Genomic DNA, 25,146 nt, shown 5'->3' with positions numbered 1-25,146 from the left:
GTGATGATTGTTGCTCGAAACAATTTCATTTTTATTCCATCAACGACCTTAGGGTCCGATAAAGTTTGCACAGACCGTAAAGTAAGAAAAAATGGCATCTTCAACTCTCGGTTGGTCGGAACAAGCCACGGATGGACAATCTAAAATAAATCGGTACATATATTAAGAATGATGATGAAATCATTTAATCATTAATTAAAACAAAAACTTAATTAGAATTGGACTTACTGCTTCCTTGGGGGGATTGAAAAGATCAAGAAATTTTGCATTTTTATTGGTTTTGGCCAACAACCATCTCAAAATTCTTGGACAGAAAACTTCTTACTGGTAGTTCACTTGTTGTCTCAAATAAGGAATGGGTTCCAATGCCCATGCCTATAACATAACGCCAATAAATCAAAAGCATTATTGAATAAAAAAATGATGAATCATATCATGATAAAAGAAATATTTACCATGAAGGCCCATAGAAAACCATATAACTTGACTATTTTTGGCGTTAACGGAGTCAACAAATATTCGACAGTCATTTTGAAGCTTTCATAACCCCAAGGATTGCTGTTAAATGCCTCAAGATCCTTGGAGAGATTTATTAAACCGAGGTTTATGTTGTTGTTAACGTATCTTGCCCAAAGAACATTATGTACAAACCAAACAAAGCATAATGATTGTTTGTGCTTCTTTGAAAGTCCTCTACCTTTCAACGCTTCAATCAGATTATTGTTTTTGAATCTTGGACCAACAATGGACACCAGGTCATCACGATCACTCGACATGCCTTTTCCTTTTTTGGGTGTGCGGGGTGCTTTTTTTAGGTCAGAGTAGGTATAACTTGAGAAGGAGAAGGAGGATAACATTTTAGTCCGGTAACTATGGAAAACTCCTCCCAACTAAAACAAACAGGCATGCCACAGTAATTTATCCACACCTCATCCATCTTATCTTTGTTTTCATACATAAACCTGCACTTGAGAAGATCATATACCATTTTTATCTGGAAACGAGCATTGTTGTCCTCCGGCAAATCAAGATATTTCCCAAAGCAGCTTTCCCTGAAATAAGAATCCAATTTTTGTTCTCGAAGTATTTTTATGAAGGCGTCGAAAGATTTTCCTATGACTAACTTAACCACGAGATCACCTATTAAATCTGTGGCACCATCGCACTGCATTCTCACAGGGTAATGATCAATGCTGAAGGTTTTGACCAACTCTTTGACGGAAGGGCTATTAGTATTTGGATCATCTTTTTTGAAAGATTCCTCCTCCCCGGGTTCATTATCTTTTGCTCCTGATTGTGATAATGCTTGTAAAGCAAGCTCATAGAGTGGTGGATGTAGCTGAGCTGCTGCACTTGTTCCTTTACTTGGACTTGATTTGATTTTTTTTTATTTTGGGAGCCATGTTATATTAAATTAACAGAAACATAACATAGATTATAATTGATTAATGCATAACAATAATATAACAGTTCCAACAGACAACTAATCTATTGCACCAGGTATGTTATCTGTTTTAACATATAACTGACCTGTTGCAACGGATGAGTAATACGTGGGAATCATAAAAATAGAACTATCTATTGCACCTGGTATTTTATTTGATGCAACACATAACTGACCCATTGCAACGGATGAGTAATCCATTGAAAACAATAAAAAAAGATCACTAATCTGTTGCACCAGGTATTTTATCTGTTGCAACATTTAACCGACCTGTTGCAATGGATGAGTAAATCATTGGAAAGAATAAAAATAGATCACTAATCTGTTGCATCAGGTATGTTATCTGTTGCAACAGATAACCGATCTGTATGAGTAAATTATTGGAAAGAATAAAAACAGTCCTAATCTATTGTAAAATGAAGAGTAAACTGTTGAAAAGAATAAAAATAAATCACTAATCAGTTATCTATTGGATCAATATTGTTTAGATTTCTTCCAAACAGAAGAGTTATCTATCGCAACAGATGAATGATTTGTTAGATTGTTCATCTATTGCATCAGATTTTCATAGTTGCATCAGATTTTTAATCTGTTGCATTAGATTTTAAAATAAAGAGTAAACCGTTGGAAAGAATAAAAACAAATCACTAATCAGTTATCTGTTGGATCAATATTATTTAGATTTATTCCAAACAGAAGATTCATCTGTCGCAACAAATGAATGATCTGTTAGAATGTTCACCTGTTGTATCAAATTTTCATAGTTGCATCAGATTTTTAATCTGTTGCATAAGATTTTCATCTGTTGCATCTATGTTTCATCTATTACATCAACTATTTCAACTGTTGTAATACCATTTCTACCAAGACAAACAACAAATCAACCCAGCAACACCAACATATCACACACACATACACTTTAAGAACTTCAACTGTGAAAAAAAATCACCAACAAATTCGAATCAACAGTACGACAACGAGAAGAAGAAATGCAGAAATGCCAGAAATTAGGGTTTTATTCAGTCCATATTTCAATATCAGAAGAGTAGTTGGCTCAAGTTCCTCTGTTTCTTCATAATTTTTTACCTGTAAAAAAGGAAATGGGAGGACGAAGAACTCAAAGTTGTTGTTACCTGAGAAGTATTCACGTCGATTGACGGTTGAAAGTCGAAAAGTAACTCACTCGACTATTTTTCACCGAAGGTTGAAGGGAGAAATTTTGCAGAACTGTTGGTTGGGAGAAGCTGGAGAGAGAGATTGGTTGATTAGAATTGAAGAGGGGTGTGGGTTGGGTTGATTTGTATTTTTGAAAAGATTAAAAAGTTTTGAAAATATTAATCAAGTCCACAATTAACTTAATCAAGTTTTCTAATGATGTTTGACCCTATCTGTTGGTCAATGTCACCAATCCTTTATTCAAAACTTAAAAGATAACTTTCCTTCAATTTTCTCAAGTTACATCTCATGAGCAAGAGTTGACACTATCACATTATTAAGGCAATACTTATGACTTTCAAACCACAAGCTACATTTCATGGACAAGAGTTGACACTACCACATTATAGAGGTAAGACTTATGAATTTCAAAAAACAAGTTATATTTCATGGGCAAGAGTTGACACTACCACATTGTATTTTGATTTATGAGATATTTTATAACTCTTGACTTATAGGCAAAACTTAGCGTAGGGACTTTCAAACAATAAATTATGCTCCACGGGCAGAAGTTGACTCTGTCACGTTATGTTTTCATTTATGAGATGTTCTACAACTATTGCCTTAGAGGCAAGACTTAGCTCAAGGACTTTCAAACTATAAATTATGCCCCACTAGCAAGAGTTGACTCTACCATGTTATGTTTTCATTTATGAGATGTTCTACAACTATTGCCTTAGAGGCAAGACTTAGCTCAAGGACTTTCAAACAAAAAATTATGTTCCACGGACAAGGGTTGACTCTACCACGTTATATTTTCATTTATGAGATGTTCTACAACTATTGTCTTAGAGGCAAGACTTAGCTCAAGGATTTTCAAACTACAAATTATGTTCCACGGGCAAGAATTGACTCTACCATGCTATATTTTCATTTATGAGATGTTCTACAACTATTGTCTTAGGGGTAAGACTTAGCTCAAGGACTTTCAAACAACAAATTATGCCTCATGGGCAAGAGTTGACTCTTTCACGTTATGTTTTCATTTATGAGATGTTCTACAACTATTACCTTAGAGGTAAGACTTAACTCAAGGACTTTCAAACTAGAAATTATGTCTCACGGGCAAGAGTCTGGCTTAGATCAAGGACTTTCAAACTACAAATTATACCCCACAGACAAGAGTTGACTCTACCACGTTATTTTTTATTGATGAGATATTCTACAACTATTGCCTTAGAGGCAAGACTTAGCTCAAGAACTTTCAAACTACAAATCATGCCCTACGGGCAAGAGTTGACACTATCATGTTATGTCTTCATTTATGAGATGTTCTACAACTCTTGTCTTAGAGGCAAGACTTAGCTCTATGACTTTCAAATAATAAATTATGTCCCGCAGGCAAGAGTTGACACTACCATGTTATGTCCTTATTTATGTGATGTTCTACAACACTCACCTTAGAGGCACGATTTATTCCAAGTATTTTTAAACAAGTTATGTATATTGGGCAAGAGTCAACACTAACACATTGTGTTTTTTACTTATGAAATATTCTGTAACTCTTGTCTTAGAGGTAAGACTCAGCCTAAGGACCATCAAACAATAAGTTATGCCCCACGGGCAAGATTCGACACCACCACACTGTGTATTGATTTATGAGATATTTTATAACTCTTCCCTTAGAGGTAAGACTTAGACTAAGGACTTTCAAGTAACAAGTTGTGCCCTATGGGCAAGAGTTAACGTTACCACATTGTGTTTTGATTTATAAGATATTCTATAACTCTTGTCTTAGAGGCATGACTTAGCCCAAGAACTTTCAAATAACAAGTTATGTCCCATGGGTAAGAGTTGACACTATCAGATTATATTTTGATTTATGAGATGCTCTATAACTCTTACTTTAGAGACAAGACTTAGCCCAAGGACTTTTAAACAACAAGTTACGCTCTACGGATAAGATTGACACTACTACATTGTCTCTTGATTTATGAGATGTTTTATAAATCAAAGACGTTTAACCAACAAGTTATGTCCCATCGGTAAGAGTTGACACTACCACATTGTCTTGATTTGTGAGATGCTCTATAACTCTTGCATTAGAGACTCGAATTAGACCAAGGAATTTCAAACAAAAGTTATGATCTATGGGCTAGAATTGATATTACCACGTCGTATCATAATTTATGAGATATTCTATAACTCTTGCCTTAGAGGCAAGACTTAGCTGACAAGTTACGCCCCATAGACAAGAGTTGACACTATCATATTGTGTCTTGATTTATGTGATGCTCTATTAGTCTTGCCTTTAATACAAAACTTAGTCCAAGAACCTCTTAAAAGAACAAGTTACGTCCAATGAACAAGTGTTGACACTACTACAATGTTTTTTTATTTATGAGATGTTCTATAATGCTTGTCTTAGAAGCAAGACTTAACTCAAGGATTTTCAAACAAAAAGTCATGCTCCACAAGCAAGACTTGACACTACCACATTGTGCCTTGATTTATGAGTTGTTCTATACTTTTTGTCTTAGAGGCAAAACTTATCTCAAAGAACTTCCGAACAACAGTTCATACCCTTAAATTTGCTTTGATGTAAAAAAAAAAAAGTCTTCTTTGCAGATTATTCAATTTTTTATTTATTAGCAAAATATAATAAAAGTTGAGAAAAAAAAATGATCAAACAAATACAGAAATAAAAAAAATATTGAGAAAAAAAGGCAAGAAAAAAAATAAAGATTAAGAAAAAAGAGAAGAATTAAAAAATTGAGAAAAATAAAAATGAGAGGAAAAATAAAAATAAAATTTGAGAAAAATAAGGAAAAAAGAGAAATGATAAAAATAAAAAATAAAAGAAAAATAAAGGTTGAGACAAATGAATTAAAAAAAAAAAGAAAAAATGAAGAAATAGATAATATTTGAGAAAAAATAAAAAAAGAGAAAAAAATAAAGGTTGAGGCAAATAAATTAAAACATGAAAATAAAATTAAAGAAAAAAATTTAAAAAGTGAAAATAATAAAAATAAAAATAGAATTTGAGAGACAAATGAGCATGAAAAGTTTAAAAATATTTGAGGTGTAGAGGGCAAAATTATACTTGTACTATATTAAAAAGGGAAGTAAGACTAGTCTTTTAAAGACTTTTCTTATTAAGGTCAAAAATCTAAAGCCGCCCACTATTGGGGCTATAACATGTAATTTTCTATAACTAGATAGGTATGTTTGTGCTTTGCACGGGTCCAACAATGGAAGTCTATATTATCTTCAAACGTTTGCCTCAAACAATGAATATAAATAACAAAAATTCACAATTTGATAGATGGGTTATACTGGACACGACAACAATTTAAATAAAATGTGTATTTATTTTTTGAATGTGCAAAATAAAATGTCATCCTTCTAAAATAAAAAGGGGTAAAAATTGTACACTCGAAAGAATCTGCATGAACCTTTTTATATGTAGGTGACTATATACAATTCTATTTCTATTCTGACAAAGCTTAAATGGATTTGAGATTCAGATAGCCAACCTCAACTTGTTTACGATTGAAACACATTTATTGTATAACTAACTGCTCGATCATGATGTATTCAGGACACAAAATATCATCATCTAGGATAAAAAGAACTGTGAGAGAAGTTGACAATCGAAACAAAATTGCCTTGGCTATGCGAATACCTCTCCCAAGGGCTATGAACTTCCATGATTTTCTCATTGACAAATGGTGGATTAGTAGGTAGAGGTAGATCTTCTTCTTTCTTGATAAACATCTGTAATATCTTAGACATGAATGACCTTAACGTTCGAATCTCTTGAGAGCATAAAAGTCTTACATGCTAAACTCTTACGACCTCATTTTTCATAGTGATGTGATAGTTGTGCAACATAAGATTTGGATTGAATAGTTCCTCCAGTCCACCGCGTTAAAGGTGATCCCACACCTGTTAATTTAAATCCAATATAAGAATTAAGACCAATATGCAAAATGTTCTTCAAGATTGAAAATTTTGTCTAAGAAAAGAGTTTGATAAAAATTAGAATGAAAACTAATTTATATATATTTTCGGTGTCTTTACTCCTATTTTTCTTTCTCATTACAATTTTCAATAGAAGAACACCAAACTATAAATATCTACTTTTTCTGTCAATTGGCCATGTGCTTGGTATTCTAGAGTCATATATCCTCAAATTAATTCTCGTCTTTTGTTATCTCACAGAGTTGATACATTCTTCAGCAACAATCAAACTATATACATTTTTACCTAGAGGTTGTACTATTGTTGTTATCTAGATAAGAAGCCAACCGACACAACATAGACAAGATATTTATTTTTCAACAAAGATTTGTACAATATGAAAAACACATACACAACAATAATATTGAAGCTTCCCTGTAAGTTATTGATTCCTCGAAACTTTTGTTAGTATGGTGTTGAAAAGTTGAGATACAACACAGTGTCATAGCTGTCATCCTTCATCGTCGAAATTCAGAGGAAATATTTACATTTTTTTTTGTCCAAGACAAGGAGAGTTGCAATAAATAGCACAACAAAAATTGAAAGAAGTTTATTACAGAATAATGTAAATTTTAGGAGACAGATAATTAATATATTCATGATCCAACATAATATAATTTGCTCATTCCATGACTACAAAAGTAATCAAAAAGCTTTTTCGTCAACAGTATACAAAAATACCTTGAAAAAAGATTTAGAGTTCATGTCTTCTCATGAAGTCTCATTAATTTGTCCTTTCACATAGGTGTAACAAGCAAATACATGTGATATATCAACAAATTAATTAAAGGAGAACTATAACAGATATTTCTAATAAAATAATCACAGAATTAGTTTGACGTACCTGCATCATTGTACCTCTCCTCATTCACTGCTAAGTTCATATTTCTCAACACACTAAGTTCTTCAGATAATAAATCGAGGCCATTTGATGCACCGCATCATACAGAATTAAGCTTCAATTCGAAACAAGTTCAAAGAAATGCACATATGAGAGAAAAGATACCAACCTATCTAATAATATGTCATATATGGACTTAATTCTGCTAGATCTGTCCCTTCCATATAGACTATTATTATTGCATCAGTCACGACTATTTGCTTATTCCCAAATAGTGGTGCCTGCATAAATCAGATCAAACTCAATTAAAACAGATAACATTTTTCAAATAAGCAGTTAGATCATTATAGCTCACATAAGATTAATAACACTGATTCTTAAGGTGCTAAAACTGAAAAAAAGATGATCATACACATACAACCTTACCACTCAGCTGACAATTTTATTTTCATGCCATCTTAACTCAAAAGCACAATTTGGATAGAAGTAAATTGTCTTGCTAAATGTAAAGAAGCTGTAAGTCAATAATTGCACACTACTCAAATTTTCTATCTCAAAACATCGTGAAAACAAAAAAAATGAAATACAGTTAGAGGACATAACGTTTTCTACAATAGGAAGCAATCTATATGAAGTAATTCATTGGTCATTAAAGGATTCATGAGAAGAAACTTTCAAGAGATATGAAATGTTAAACAAATGAGGCAAGGCAATTCACACGAGAGAAAAATTTGGGGATTTTATATAATTTGAGCAAAGCAGGAAGAAAAATAAATTTTACGTTAGTCTCATACTTTATTCAACAGATATATCATGAATGACATCAATTTTTCAATGGACATACATTATCATATTTGAATCAATTCCTATAAGAACAATACCTTACATCTTTTGGCAACATTAATGACATCTGAAGGATGAACATCCACACTAATAATATCTTTTCCCCTATTTGAGTGTTATAAGAATGTTAAGTTCAGATGAAATGCAATTCCAAGAGCATGGATTGTAGTTTTGAGTTTTGAAGAATAAATACAGATAATGTACTTATTAAAGATCAACAAAAGACACTAAAGGAAGTAAATGAAGGTTGGCACACTACTAAACATCAACCATGAAATTGATAAATCTAATTGGAAGAATATTAGGTAATAAATTGAGAGAAAACCTACTTAAAATTTGCAAAATTTGTGTCATTGAGAAGAAGTCAAATGAACCGATCTTGAAAATGTGGAGGAGAGAGTATTTCCATCATAACTCTTACAAATTTTGTGAAACTCTACACTTCTCTATATGTTGAAAAATTAGAGAAGAAGTGAAGAAGATTAAAGAAAAATTGAGAGAAAGCTTACCTGAGAGAAAATCGAGCGAAACTAAAAGATGTAACAAAAAGTAGCAAGAAATTAGGTTGAAAAGAATTGGAGTATGTCGGTGAAACAAAAATAAAGAAATGCTTTAGTCTAGAGTTACGTGTCGGTGTAAAATGAAAAAAAATATCCTTGGTCCTCTCTCAACTCATCTTTCTATCAAGCTATTTGGCCTTAGATCATTGTTACAAACGGAGAATTTTCATAGTAAAGATGTTAGTAATAAGGAAATAATATGTTTAAGCAAATCAAAGGGCATTAATCATGAAATCATACCTTTCGGTCTCAGAGCTTTTAGTTTTAGTACATTCCCTAGTAGACTTAGTTTTTACTTCTTCCTAGCAGATGAGAATATTATTCATTGGGCAACCTTATGAAAATTTCAAGATCTCCCCGTCTTGGTTTGATACAAAAGATTCAAATGGCTCTACAGTTGGCTCTGGTCAAAGAGTAAAAGCTGAAAATAGTAAACTTTACACATGTTAACCAAAACAATAGTCAATTAGTCTTTACCTTTAGCATATCAAAATGATCCAAAGAAAGATAATTCTACAAAAGAAACTCAGAGCTTCATCAAATTAGCATCAAATTTAAAGGTAAGCAAAAATTCAAAATATTGAATAGAGTTGTTCATCATATTGAAATTATCTTTAACTTGAACTGCTTTTTTTAAAGTTCATTTCAATCCATCAAACTATTTGAGTTATGATGCAAAGGATTTATAGATAAAGAAAACGATTACGATAATATATTCAAATTCACTCTCACTTGGTTGTAAGGAATTACTACAGATCCAACAAACAAAGTAAGGAGTCCTAATATAATTAATATGAATAGCATAGTATAGTGCGATTCATAAGGATAGAAATAAATTGTTTTACGCTAACAATGAGCAGTAATCATAAAAGGTCGAAATACGGTCTAATAAGAACTTTTTCTAGTTACGAAATCAAAAAGGTGTGGAGATGGACTATTATTACAAGGAAAACACCATCCATTGAGTTTTAATACATAAAAACACCTCTACATATGAACCCACAATATTGTACACCATATTTTAGTTGATTGGAAAATCAAATAGCTCACCGTCTATTGAGTTTCAGTACATAGAGTCACCTCTACATGCCAACCCATAATACTGTACACCATATTTAATTGATTAGAAAATCAAGAAGCCCATCTCTACAAGTGACAGATAAGTACCCTAAAAACCAAGTTCCACTAAATCGGAAAGTATAAAGAAGCATCACAACTATAAATTACCTCTCAAGATTTCTATGCTTTCAACCACAGCTCGAAGTTCATGAATGAGTTGAAATCGCAGAGACCAATCCTCCTCCAAGGGATTGACAGAGAAAAGTATATTCTTTAGAGTATGCTACTACATATCAAGTTAAAAAAAGATTTGTCCTAAAATTGGAATAGCTACTGACCTTTGCTGACTCATATCTTGACCTTATAGTGTTGGATTCCAGCAGTAGCTTTTACAGATTCATTCGAGGTGGATAGCTATGGAGAGACCAATTTTAGCTATGCTTTCCTTCTAAAAGGATGGAGAGAAGTGAGAATTTTTTTAATGAGAAAAGTGATGCGACTGTTCTGTTTAAGCAACTGAGAGTGTGTGTGTGTGTCTGGAGACTTCTAGGGATATTAGTTGGCAGAGATATTATTTATATAAAATTACAAAACACTCTTGGTCGTTCCTCCACTCACCTTTCTATATAGTAGAAATTGCCCTTAACATTAATTTTGAAATTTTAAAAATGCCCCGCAGTCCCTCTATAAATTGGGCCACAACTTCCTCAAGTTAATTTTCAGGTTAAAAATATTCTTCCTTTTACTGAGAAGCTACATGTTAGAAATTTTTAATTAACTGGACAACGTGGCCTTAATAATAAATAATCCAACCTATTCGAGTTAGTTAACCCAAAATAACTAAGCGATTTCTTCGTATCAAGTTCCTTTAATGCGCTTCAAGTTTTGTGATTGAATGGATTCAAAGGACAACGCCTACTTTATTTGAAGCTGTAAATTTTGGTTCAGAAGTAGGGTAACACAAGCTCCAACCGATTTCAAAGTCTAGGTTCTAGCCAGCTTCTTTATCCATTAACAGTGATGGATGTGAATTCTCCTAAAAAAATTGAACAAATAATTTAGATAGCCAAGTTATATATGAGTTGGATCTAATATACAAAATAGTATACACTTTTTGAATCATATCATACAATAACATACAAAAAATAGATATTTACTGACTATTATTTTAGTGAGCAGCTATACAATGTAGTTTTTCAATTGATTAAAATCTCACGTATACCATCTGTTAAAAAGGGAGAGAAAATTAAAGATAGGGAAAATTGAGGTCCAAGAAATGAAAGAATAACAAATTTAAACTATTTTTGATATGCTAATAGCATTTTTGACCTTTTCTCAAAAATAAACTAAGCAATAATAAAATTTCTACATAAGCCTCGTTTGATAGATTGTATTAAATAAAATAGTTTATGGATTAAAATTTAATCCAACTAGTACAATGTTTTGATAGCCCAATTTAAATTTAATCTCACTTAATACATGAATAATTTATACACCATAGAGTGTATTATCTTACACCTGGAAAATCATAGATAGTTTTTACTATTATCTTGTGGCTAGCAGTGTTAGTTTATTTTTGCATATTGTACTAGTTTATATGTATTTATGTTTTGTTTTTGTTATTATCAATAGTCTGTGTTGTTCTTACATATTGTGCTTTACATTTTAAAAACAAAAAAAATCTTATAATATAGCATTTATTTGTTGTTTTAAATTTTTCTTGATCAAATAAACTCAATTTTATTTTTTAAAAAATAAATAATCAACTAAGCGGAGGGAGAATTAATATCATATTTTAGCTTTTCTATAAGATCGCGCAAAGGGTGAGCAATTTGACTAGTTAAATGTAGAAAATTCCACAAATATTTAAGGGTATAATTGTAAAGAAGATTTTGTAGAGTTTTAAATCCAAATACAATGCATGATATATCTAGTTTTTAATACGATAAATCAAACACTTGATAAAAAATAATCTCAACACTATAATTCCTACATTACCAATTTCTGCATTGCTAATTCTGATATTATTAATCCCTAAATAACTTTTCTTTGTACGAAACGAACCTGAGGGTAAAAATTGTGCAGTTTTCACTTTGGCATTTCATGACCAGCAGTAACCAAAATGATGTAATAAATAAACAAACAAATAGAAAAAAAATAAAAAAATTGTCCATATATAACGGTATTGCAAGTAAAGGTGGAAAAAGATTTGGTATAAATGGGGTTCTAAAATCCAGTGATACTCTTACTTACAACAAAAGCATGCTGTAATCTTCACATTCATATATTGCTAGGGTTAAAAAAGATTAACCAGATGGTGTCATATGTGTACATCTTTAGTAGTTTCTCGTTGATAATATGGTTACCTTCTTATGATCCTTGCATTAATCAGATAATTTAATACAAGATAAATAAAATATATTCATTTCTGCAATCCTATCTTTAATATTCTAGACATGAAGACACTTAACAAACTCGTTATTGAAATGATATCTCTCTCAAATCTGAATTTAAAATTAGCGGTGATTTGTATTTGATTTAAATCAATCATAATATCCTAATTAAAGTTTGATTGCAGTGATTTGTATTTGATTTAAATCAATCATAATATCCTAATTAAAGTTTGATTGCAGTGGTCTGTCCATTTACTTCTTCCCCAACTAATTAACTATGTAAGAGAAAATCAATTTCAATTCAATTAACAGCTAATTAAATTAAATATTAAAAGTTCACATTTAATTTGTAACCACCAAATCTCAGCATAAGTATAGAAAGGAATGATAACACTAGCTAGTTAGTACTATATTTTAGGAAAGTCCAAACGAAGATTATGATAATACTACAAATTAATCAGGAAATAAGGAATTAATAAATCTTCAATGCTCCAGAAACACAATCATTTTTTTTAATTAGAGCTTAACGTCACACTCCATATATATATACTATCCTATACAATAATGACGACGACAACAACAACATACTCACTCAGTGTATTCTCGAAAAACTAGAAATTCTTTAAGGTAGTGTCTTGCATCGTATGTGACGGTGGTGATGACGTCATCAGTATTTTGGTCTCCGCTCTTTCTGCTACTACGCATTCTTCTCTTTATGGTACGTACAGTAATAAACACATTCAATTTTTTATTTTATTTTTCTATTTGAACAGAAATATTTTCATTTAAGAAGATACTTTCTTTGTTTTTGGTTATTTTCTAAAAAATAACGTGTATCATACTTTTTACCCAGTCACTAGGGTGGCTCAATTGGTTATGCCGCATGAGAATTTCGTTGCATAATGCGATTTAGCTCTCCTATATAGTTTGCGGATTATAGATATAGATTATATAGAAAGGGAGTATATCTGCACGACTATCCAATAGTTTAGTTAAGAAACTTTCAAATTTGTGATTGTATGTTAGGGGAAATTTTGAACTTATTCACTTAAAAAAAAATCACGTGTATTGCCATTTGTAATTCTTTGGAGGAGCTTTTGAAGCGTGATGTCGATCTAGCATGTCATATCCTTTCAAGGGTCAGTGGCGGGCCACAGCCAACGAAGGGTGGTCAGATGAACATCCTTCGTCCGAAATTTTTTTCAAGTGTTGTTGCACACCCTTAACAAGCTAGAGAAGCATAGTCTAGTGGTCAAGAGTGTGCATTTACGCATCAACAACCCGGGTTTGAAACTTGGCAGGTGCAACAGTGCTTTATTTTCTTTGTTTTTTAAATAGTTCTTTGCCCAAGGAAAAATACAAACACCCTTAACCAAAAGTCTGACTCCGCCACTGTCAAGGGTATTTCAATTTGAGTTCATGATATTTCACGGGAATTTTATTAACACTCAATAATTTAAGAATGAAACTCACCTAAATGATGATGATTAATGATTCTTTTTAGCCTACTCACTCGTCATATACGCATCCAGCATATGCTATTTATCCAATTATTTCAAAGCTTGTAACCAGATTACAACTATTTATGGCCTGTTTTATCAAATTTTTGAGAAGGAAAATTCCTTTTTTTTTATATTTATCAGGATGAAGTATCCTTACCAAATAGGGAAGTATGCCCCGTAACTGAAAATGTGTGGTATTAATTTTTTTATCCCCATTTGTCCTATATGCAAATCATCAGATTAAAAGAACTTGTTACATTTAAAATTTTACTAATGGACCAGCAAGATTAAAAGTTCAAAACCAACTATTTGTAAATTCAAAGCTTCACAAAAGGTTAACTTGGCTGGTGCCGGAGCTTAGTCCACTGCATGGTGACAAGTTGAGGATTGGTCAAGCGATTAGTGTCGGATTTATCCTTTAAAAAAAAACAAAAAGGCAACTGTCTGTGTCCTCTAAATTTAAGAAGCCTCATTTTATTGGAAGAATAGTAGATTATAAGTTTTTTATAAGTGAAATATTAGATATAACTTGTATAAAAAGTAAACTTTTTTGTAGAAAAAGAAAATATTATTAAAAGAAGTTTGATATATTGAACGTACTGTGTCTCAAAAAAATCAAATTCATTGATTATATTATTAATTGCAAAATAATATACTTTATAAGAAAATATATTACATTTAAAAAAATTTAAGACTTTTATTTGCTATTAGCCTAACATGCTTGAATCGTCAATCGGTAAGTTGAGGAATTAAAAAAAGGAAAAGAAAGTCCACTGCATGGTCCATTTTCCATGTGCTAAGGTGGGTAGAAAATATCTCCATCGATCCCATTTGATTCGTTTTCTTTTAAAGCAAATAAAATCAGAAAAACGTTTTCTGATTTCTTTCAAAAAATGAATATTTACAGGTGGACATGTGGTAACTACACTTCTTTTTTCACATTATATATGCTTTTAACATTTTATTTTCAATAAATTGATCAAATTGAACGTTAATTTTTAAAATGAAGTACGTTTCCTTCTGCTGTTTATTTAAACTTGGTTGCGACGGGTGAGTATCTTTTTCCATATTCAAGCACTCATTATAAAGGGCATTTTACAGTATAAGAAATGAATATTAAAGAATAAAAATTGAAATAAAAATATGACCAGATCACTTTTTTCCCTTTAGGATGTAGGTACATAAAAAGTTGTATATATATATTCTTCTGGATGCGTATATACTAGTACTCTGCTGTACTTGCTAGATGATGCTCAAAATAAGAGCTGTTAATATGGATCGGCCCATCCTATTCGGACTAATCCATACGGACTTTGAGTTTGATGGGTCAGACCGGGCCGGCCCATCAAAATGATGAGCCAAAAAACACCAAGCTCACACCATTATTCTGTGGGTTGAGGGCCTCACGGGCCAGCCCACTTTTTAAAAATTAATATTTTATAATTTAATTTTAGAATGTTAATAAACATAAATATTATCAAACAATATTACATAGTATTAATATTTGTTAATCAAATCTCCAACACCCTAAAAAATACTTCTAATACCGAAATTAAATAACTTTTGATATGATATCCTTCGAACCAAATAAAAATACTAATAAGCAATCTAAATAGTTCCATGTATTTGACTTGCGGGCTGGTCCACAGGCTAGCCCAACCCATATTGCTCAAACCCCACGGGCTACGAGCTTATCCGGGCCGGGCTATCTGTTCTTAAATGGACTGTAAAAACTGAAACTTAACTCCATCAAATTACAGGTCGATTTGGCCCGATCCTACGGGCCTGACCCATATTGACGGCTCTACTCAAAAAGATACTCTAATATAACTACTACTCACTCCGTCTCATTTTAACTTTAGCTCAAAAAGTTATCTAAAATATTATATTAGTCGTTTGAGAAGTTCAGAATTAAAGTTAACGATGTTTCCAACTATATCCTTAATATTAAAGTAGTTATTCTTCTTAATACTTGTCAATTCTAAAAAAAACATCAACTAATAAATACGAATAATAGTAAATTACACCTTGTATTTATTAATATTCTTAATAGGTGTAAAACGAGCTAAAACAATCATCAAAATGAGATGGAGGTAGTATATAATTACTACGAGTTGACCACATTATATGAAAAATAGAACTACAAATTGGAAATGTATATGAAATTTATTAATAATATTTATTTGGATAACATAAGCACACGCCAAGCTTGTTCTTATCAGCACTCGTCATGAAGCCTGCGTGATAAAACATAACGTGCAAATCTTAACGAATAGCGACTTTAGCTTTTAAGTAAGGCTAATTGACAACTTAGCTTGAAGTGTATTACAACTTTGTTTGGACGGTTAGTTGTTACATATTATTTTATAATATTTTATGTTATATTAAATTGTGTTATATTGAATTATTTTGATAGATATAACGTTCGGGTAGATTGTATAGTTTCGTCGTTACATAATATTATGACATAAGTAATTTGGAGTAAGTACAAACCTACAAGAAAAGTAGGATACGTGGTAGAGCTATTATTAAAAGCTATTATTAAAAGGTAGAGTAAGAATAAGCGAAGACAACATGAGAAGAAAAAACATGTAAGGACCAATTACATCAGATCAGTCATTACATAAATGTAACTTTTCATCCTTAAGTAATTTTGAATTTAATAATATGATACACTAAACTTTGACTAACGATCAAAACAATTTTTTTTTATTTAAAATATAACAAGAAAATACAATACCATAGGGGATTACAAGTTTACAACGATCCTATATAAACCAAATAAATTAAAGAACAGAATTATCAAGTAATCCATCAGTTTTGGCTGACTTTAAATATCAGTGTTTCCAATAAATTTTTATAGTGGAAGAACTAAATAGCAATCACGAATAAAAATATGAATAAACATGATTTTTTATTGATAACGATGCGGATCTAAATCTGTTCTTTCCTTGATTCTTCTCTCTTGATTTTCTCCATAATTCGAGGGTCTTTAGTAGCGTATTTCTTGAATGTAGCATGATCTCTTTATAAATATTCCATGATTTTGTAGGATATTGAAGATCCGATCTTTTTACGAATACACATGAATTTATGAGATATTCAAGATATTTCTTCAAGGGAATAAGCTACCCTTGCATAATTTAGGGTTGATGTTAAAGTAGCTCCAAGAACTCTAACAGAATTTGGAGTGCAAAAACTCTAACAGAATCAATTTGGATTCTTCTTGTAGAGTTGTACAAAATTTCAATGTTTATAAATGATGAGAACTCTAATAGAATATGGATTCTTCTTGTAAAGTTTTACAAGATTTCGATGTCTACAAATGCCCCTACTTCAAGGTTTGTCGAAGTGTAGACTTGATGACGAGTTTTGAAGTATCCATAGAGCTTCCATCTTTATGGTGGCTACAAATTTGCAGATATGATTTATGAGAGAAGAGATAAGGGCAGATTTCGTCCCACTGGGCATACCAGTTTGTTTTCAACAAACATTTACAGTGACAGAACTAAATTGCAATCACGAATAAAAATATAAAGAAACATGATTTTTTATTGATAAACGATGTAGAAACAAATCTGTTCTTCCCTTGATTCTTCCCTCTTGATTTTCTCCATAATTCAAGGGCCGTTAGTAGCGTATTTCTCGAACGTAGCATGATTTATTTATGAATATCCCATGATTTTGTGGGATTTGGAGATCCGATCTTTTTACGAATACTATGAATTTATGGTATATTCAAGATATTTCTTCAAGGAGTAGATCGCCCTTTTCATAGGCATAATTTAAGGTTGACGTTAGAGTAGTCTCCAAGAATTCTAACAGAATTTAGATTCTTCTTGTAGAGTTCTACAAGATTTTGATGTCTACAAATGCCCCTGTTTCAAGGCCTGTCGAAGTGTAGACTTGATGACGAGTATTGAAGTACCCATAGAGCTTCGATCTTTATGCCGGCTATAGATTTGCAGATCTGATTTATGATAGAAGAGATGAAGGGCAGATTTGGTCCCACTGAGAGTGTGTTTATATAATTTAATTCATGAAAAATAAACTTCAACCACAAATAAAAATATAAAGAAATAATAATGTGTATTGATAAACGACGTGGGTATAAATTTGTTCCTCACTTGATTTTTCTCTCTTGAATTTCTCTGTAATTCGAGGGTTGTCAGTAGCGTATTTCTCGAACATAGGAATATTTAAATTTGATACAAATTTTTTTCATAATTCGAGGATCGTTAATGACAGATTTTTCGAACGTAGTGATACGTTCGAGGACATAGGACATAATTGGAGGCCAATACGTTGAGACCCAAGCTTGGGGGCTGCTTAACCAAGAAGGACAAGCCTTGAAGTGTCAAGAAGGCCTTTCAAAACACTCCAAGGGGTCCTCCGTTCTTCCAACTTATGGACTGTTTTGGTGTTTGTTTTGGGTCTCCTTTGTCGATCTGGTATCATGTAGGAATTTTTGGATTTCTCCATAATTCGAGGGCTGTCAGTAGTATATTTCTCGAACATAGGAATATTCGGATTTGATATGAATTTTCTCCGTAATTCGAGGGTCGTTAGTGGCATATTTTCCGAATGTAGAAATTTTTGGATTTGATCTCCATGAAGATCTTCTTGATGTATTTGATTATCAAGAAGAGAAAATTTTGATACTTTTGTGATATTCAATGAGTTTATGAAATTATCAAGAGATATTTGATTTCTTTATGAATATCTCATGAATCTGTGGATCTTCAGCATCTTGGATATGCCTTTTTAAAGGGATTTTTTTCCTTTATATAAGCGTAATTTAGGGTTTAGATAGAATAGCCACCAAGCTAGATTTAGGGTAAAGTAGCCCCTAGTAACTCTAACAAAAATTAAACTGTTTTTGTAGAGTCCACAAAATTTCAATGTCTACAAATGCCCCCTACTTCAAGGCTTATCGGAGTGTAGACTTGATGAAACTCAAAGACGAGTATTGAAGTACGCTTCCATCTTTACGATCCTACCGCTACAGAAGGGCAGATTTGGTCCCACTGGGCGTGCCCGTTTGTTTCCAACATAATTTAATTAATGGAAAATAAACTTCAACCACAAAATAAAAATAAAAATAAAAATATGAACAAACAACAATTTTCATTGATAAACGACGTGGGTACCAATCTGTTCCTCCCTTGATTCTTCGGAACTCGAAACCACAATCACGAAACTTTTAATTTACTTTAAGCCTTCTGGACTAATTAATTAGACTGTATTTATACACCAACAAGCTGTATCAATAGTAATCTACGATTAATTATTGTCATTATGCGTACAACGTGTATGCGTACAACGTGTTCTTTTGAATTGATTAATATTTGTTTGGAACACAAGGAAACTTTTTAATCCTGTAAAATAATATGGTGAAAAGGTCTAACCAGGAAACAGTAAATGTTGGTCTGATTTGATTTGGTGGAAAACTTTTAGTTTTAAAAAATAAACTCTATTCTGATTCATATTAACAAAAACAAAATAAATATGTCACTAATGAATTTTGACTTTGAACGCAAAGAGTAGCATCGTTTAGCATATTCTTAGCGTGTAAAACATCATCTAACTAAAAGTATATTTATTGCTTGTACGATGCAGATGGTTGTTGACCCTATATGATTAAAACAAGATTAAGGAATGTAGTTTTATTAGAGTTAGACTTATCTCCTTTGGGAAATTATCTAGCATTAGATATACCTTTTTGGCCATTGGAATAAAATTTGTAATGTAGAATTTGTGACGTGCGTTAGAAGGTAGTTCGGTAGACGAAATATTTTCACATACACATAGTGTTGGAAAAGGGAGTAGAATTTTACTAAGAGAATTCAAAATATAAAGAAACGAACACACAAAAAATATAAGAATTTAACATCTACTATTTATACAAATTTTCTCAAAATGCAAAGTAAGCTGCAATCCGATGTTAAAAGAAAAGTAAATTTATTGGTAAATGTTCATGAGTACAATTCTGTGTATTCACTTGATTCTTCTCTCCTAAATTTACTTAGTTGCTCGAAGGCTGTTAATGTTATATTTATCGAACATAAAATGACTTGGACCTCCTTGATATGTATTTTATCGCTATGAACATCGGGTGGCACTTCTTCGATATATATGGGTTGATCTCAAGGAACAACGTCTATTAATCTCTCCGGATTTGAAAAAAGATCATATTTGATGTCTTAGATCTCTTTGTGAATACTCAAAAGTTTATGCAGCATTCAAGATGTTTCTTCAATGGAATGTGTGAGCTATGATTTAGGATATAGTAGTCTTCAAAAAACACTAACGGATATTAGTCTTTGAAGAATATGGATTAGGCTCGTCTAGTAGAGCCCATCTTAAATCCAATAAAATTTTAATATCTATATATAGATAGATAGATAGATAGATAGATAGATATAAAAATTATATATAATTTAATTTTCCAATAAAGAAAATTCGAATAAATTATTTGCGCCCCTGAATGTGACGTAGACAATCTACCTAACACAAACATACATGTATAAATTTCTAACTTGTAAGACAAAAGCAGAGAAGGCAAGCTTTAGGTAAGTATGCTCTTGACATTGTCAACAGCTAGGAAGATTAAGTTTGTCAAGGCTAGGAAAATTATTTTAGTATATATATAACCATCACATTAAGGTTGCATTGTACGATTCACCCATTGAACTTTTCTTCTAACCATATATAGCTTAGCTAGTTCATCTTTCAAATTATTCAACTTCTCTTTTGCAGAATATATTTGTTGCTTGCCTCATTTTATTCCTTGCACTTCCTTCAAGTCATACCTTGAAAGATTCAACAATTATGGGGAACATCAACAATAAAAGTTTAAATCAGGATGATGACAATGTGTCCCCCTCAATTGATACTCCCTTTAAGTTTCCTTCTCCATTGCCTACTTGGCCTTCAGGTACTTTATGTTATTCAAAGTGCTATTTTCTATTATCTTATCTTATATTATGATTTTTGCTTCATTTTTATCTGATCAATTTGTAGTGTTGTGAAAGGCTCGTTTACAGCGAATTTAAGTCTAAAGCTCGATGAAGCCCAAGTTGTGCTCTTTGCCTCGCTTAGTTGACGTTTTTGTGTGTGCGTGTGTCTAGGTGATAAGGTCACCATATTACTAACTAGACAACAAATATATTTGACAAAGTTATACGTTAGCTATTCGGGAAATGCCTTGGCTGAATTTAAGTGTTGTTTCTTTTTGTTGATACATTTTCTTGCATTGCATGTACAAAAAGGGAAGTCAGTACTCAAAGTATCCAACGTTCACACAAGATACAGGGAAGGAGGACGTGCCCCTTGAGGGTGTGATATAGACAGTGACTAATTCAGCGATTTGAATCCCATGACCTATTGATGTTTCCCTTGCAAAAGCCTATATTTATAGTCGTATTTTGCACTTAAAGCTCCGATAGATTTTTGAGCTTCTGGCTTCTCTGATCAATTGTTGTGTTTTTGTTGATTGTCAAAATATTAGGTCAAGGCTTTGCTAGTGGAGTCATTGATCTTGGAGGATTAGAAGTGTCTCAAATATCATCATTTACTAAAGTATGGGCTAGCCATGAAGGTGGACCTGATGATCTTGGAGCTACATTCTTTGAACCATCAAATTTACCTAATGGATTCTTTATGCTTGGATCCTATAGCCAACGTAACAATTTGCCCCTCTTCGGGTTCCTTCTTGTTGGGAAAGATTTATCTGGAGATGCTCTCAAAGTGCCAATCGACTACACACTTGTATGGACTAGTGAGAACTTGAATATCAAACAAGATGGTGTTGGCTATATCTGGCTGCCAATTCCTCCTGAGGGCTATAAATCTGTAGGTCACGTTGTGACAACGTCGCCTCAGAAGCCTTCTCTTGACAAAATTCGTTGTGTTCGTGCTGATTTAACCGATGTATCGGAAAGTGATGATTGGATTTGGAGACATGATGAATTTAGTGTGTACTCAACAAGACCAAAAGACAGAGGAATCAAGAATTTTGGAGTGTTTACTGGTGCTTTTGTGGCTTTAAATAATGGAGCTGCAGCAAATTCATTAGCATGTTTGAAAAATGTCAAAGAAAATTCATCTGCTATGCCAAATTTAAGCCAAGTTCAAGCACTATTTCAAGCCTATTCTCCTTTGTTTTACTTCCATCCTAATGAAGAATATTACCCTTCTTCTGTCAATTGGTACTTCCAGAACGGCGTGTTATTGTATACCAAAGGGCAAGAATCTGCACCAGTTGCTGTTCAGCCAGATGGTGCGAATCTCCCTCAAGGCGGTTCAAATGATGGTGCGTATTGGTTGGACTTACCGACTGACAATTCAGCAAAAGATCGCGTCAAGAATGGAGATATTCAATCTGCGACTTCATACTTACACATTAAACCAGTGTTTGGCGCGACACATACTGATATCGCTCTATGGCTATTTTACCCCTTTAACGGCCCTGCTAGAGCAAAAATCGAATTCATTAACATAAAGTTAGGAAAAATTGGACAACATGTTGGCGATTGGGAGCACGTAACCTTAAGGATAAGTAACTTCAATGGGGAGTTACAAGGTGTGTACTTCTCTCAACACAGTGGGGGAGATTGGATGAGTGCACCTCAGCTTGAATTTGAAAATGGTAACAAGCCCGTGGCCTATTCGTCGTACCATGGTCACGCTTCTTACGCGAAATCAGGGCAAAATCTGCAGGGGAGTGGTAACATAGGCATAAGAAATGACACAGCAAAGGGGCAAGTGATGGACACTGGAGCAAATTATGCAGTGGTTGCTGGTGATTATTTGAAAATTGTTGAGCCAGCATGGTTGAACTATGCTAGAGAATGGGGTCCAAAAATAAGCTATGATATTGCAAATGAGCTCAATAAAATTGAGAGATTATTGCCTGGAAAATTAAAGAGGGCTATTGAGAAACTTGTGAAAAGTCTACCAAGTGAGGTTTTGGGTGAGGAAGGACCTACTGGACCTAAGTTTAAGGATATGTGGAATGGTGATGAAAGGGGTTAAACATGGTACATTCAGGGTGATTAAAATAGTGTTTGCTTTATTTTATATTTATCCACGGTTCATCTGAATGATTGTATAATCAAATAGTCTTTTCACGATTGTATCTTATGTTTGTCATTTTAATTGTGATCTCTTTGTCGTTAGAAAGTTTGGTATACTTACGCTAAGGGTGTCAAACGGACCGGTTTTAACCGGCCCGAACCGGCCCATTAAAGGAAACTGGACCGATTTGACCCGGCCCAGTAAGTCCAAGAGCTTTAAGGGCCCGGGTTTCGGTTCGATTGGGTTTTGAATTTGGGCCCGGTTAACTCGGATCGAACTCAACCCGATTAGGGCCCGCAGGTTAACCGACTCGGCCCGGCCTGGATAAGCTCGGATAAACCCATTTAATTTTTTTTTTTTTTAAGATTTTGGAAAATTGGGCCAAACTAGCCGTTGGCCCAACGGATATAACGGCTAGTTTGGGCCCAAATATACAAAAAAAAGTTTTTTTTTTAATTTAAAATCATTTTTTAATCCCAAAAAAATTTCTATAAATACCCTACACTTTCAAATCATTTTTCACACAATTTTTCATTCTCTCAAGTCTCAAATCTCATTTCTCAATTCTCAAATATTCTATATATTTAATTTCTAAAGTGCTCGCTTTAATTTTTTTAATTTTGCGATTACTAAGTACAAGTGGAAGTTTCTAAAGTCGCAACCTTCGGATACTTCCAAAATTTGGTATTGTCGTTCTATCTCTTACTTTTAATTTATAATTAGTGTATTAATTGTTGAATATTTATTTTTATTACTTTTTGTGTATTTTGAATATTTTTTAGTTTGATTTATACCATGGATAAATTAAGAAACCTCGGTAAAAGTGTCAAAAAATTTTATCCCGAAAGTGGTAGTGGTAGCAAAAAGTGAATTACTAGCGGTAGAGGTACTTCAAGTACCAGATATACCCGTGTACCTTCGCCTCCGATACCACTTAGTCAACCTTTTGAGGAAGAAATAGGTGTAGGTGCTCACGATATGGATTATTTAGAAGTTCAGGAAAATTATGGTATAGAAGAAGAAAATGAAGTAGATACAGTTGATTTAGATGAAGATGATGAAAATATTGGTGAGACACCTGAAATAGGAAATGCTAACGTTAGATCCGAATCGGTTAATCTCCCTCCCCGTCCTCCCCGTGCCCCAAGAGCTCGTAAACAAACTAGTGTTGCACGAAAATTTTTTGAACGTATATCAGATACTGAGGTGCAATGCAATATTTGTTAAAAAATATATAAGTATAAAAGAGGAGGCAAGCAAGGGGGTACGGGTACGTTAATGAGACATTTAGCTGAAGACCACCAAAGAGAGTTAAAAATTGCACAAGGTGGTGAGGCTGTTGGTGGGCCCACACAAATTAGAATGGACCCAACAACCGGTCACGTAACGAAGAAGTATAATAAATTGAGGGACCGGGAAGAAATAGCAAAAATAGTAGCTGTAGGTTGTTTGCCTTTCAGTTTTTCTTCTTCTGATGCTTTTATTCATTATATTCAAGCAATTTATAATCCTATGTTTAATGGTATTCCTAGAAGTACTTGTCGGTCTGATATTTTTAGACTTCATTCACAATATTGTTTTTATTTATCTACATTGTTAAAAAATATTCAATGTAGAACATCCCTAACTTCTGATCTTGATCGTGCTGTAAATAAAAATGATTATTCAACCGTTACTTGTCACTGGATGGATAAAAGTTTTGTGATGCAAAAACGTATTCTTACTTTTTTATATGATGAAGATCTTAAACATATTGGACAATTTATTGCTGACTCGATACATAAAGTTGCAGCATTTTATGGTATCGAAAAGAAAATCTTATGTATCGCTTTTGATAACGCTTCTAACAACAAGACTGCTATAACAAAGTTGAAATCTAAGCTATCACCGCCGTTACATGAAATTTTTCATATTAAGTGTGCATATCATATATATAATTTAATTATAAAAGATGGTCTTGTGTTTTTTTAGATTTATATTGAAAAAATCTGTCTTGCTGTTGGTTTTATACAAGGAAATAATCGTAGATCAAGAATTAAAGAATTTAAAGTTAAATGTCAAGAAAATGGACTTGCACCGATATTGATGCCTGGGGAAATTGATATTAGATGGAATTCTACGTATGATTTTTTAAAAACTTGTTATAACTATAGAGTTCCTATTACATTAGCTTTTAACCAACATTGTGGTTCATTTGTTGATTCTGCCGATTGCATGCTACTTGATTCTGATTGGGTTGTAATTAATG

At 32.6% G+C, this 25,146-nt stretch overlaps 1 protein-coding gene and 1 long non-coding RNA gene across 12 annotated transcripts; one reads left to right on the top strand and one right to left on the bottom strand.

Moving 5' to 3' along the window:
• Positions 1-5,950: 5,950 nt before the first annotated feature.
• LOC107843434 lies at positions 5,951-10,495 on the bottom strand. Of its 11 annotated transcripts, none has more exons than XR_007047272.1 (5): positions 10,094-10,494; positions 8,345-9,287; positions 7,633-7,744; positions 7,467-7,526; positions 5,951-6,547 (listed from the first exon to the last, which is right to left on the bottom strand). It is a non-coding gene; the product is annotated as an uncharacterized LOC107843434 (long non-coding RNA). The 11 variants fall into 11 exon arrangements; XR_001666371.2 differs by having other exon boundaries at positions 7,304-7,744; positions 8,350-8,411; positions 9,107-9,287; XR_001666369.2 differs by having other exon boundaries at positions 7,304-7,744; positions 8,345-8,411; positions 9,107-9,287; positions 10,094-10,493.
• Positions 10,496-20,399: 9,904 nt separating this feature from the next.
• On the top strand, positions 20,400-23,003 carry LOC107843423. Its single transcript, XM_016687721.2, has 2 exons — positions 20,400-20,757; positions 21,331-23,003. Exons 1-2 carry the CDS (start codon positions 20,652-20,654, stop codon positions 22,854-22,856), a joined length of 1,632 nt encoding a protein of 543 aa, XP_016543207.1. The 5' UTR covers positions 20,400-20,651; the 3' UTR covers positions 22,857-23,003.
• The last annotated feature ends 2,143 nt before the right edge of the window (positions 23,004-25,146 follow it).

The sequence above is a fragment of the Capsicum annuum genome, chromosome 1 (assembly GCF_002878395.1).
Source record: "Capsicum annuum cultivar UCD-10X-F1 chromosome 1, UCD10Xv1.1, whole genome shotgun sequence".
NCBI classification, from domain to species: Eukaryota; Viridiplantae; Streptophyta; class Magnoliopsida; order Solanales; family Solanaceae; genus Capsicum; species Capsicum annuum.
This window is presented reverse-complemented; position numbering and strand designations above follow the sequence as displayed.

What these genes read in the sequence shown, in the direction of transcription:
- LOC107843423 (XM_016687721.2), top strand. Translation starts at nt 20,652, where the DNA reads ATGGGGAACATCAACAATAAAAGTTTAAATCAGGATGATGACAATGTG. An exon ending in ATTGCCTACTTGGCCTTCAG is followed by an intron (nt 20,758 to 21,330) that starts GTACTTTATGTT and finishes TCAAAATATTAG; the next exon opens with GTCAAGGCTTTGCTAGTGGA.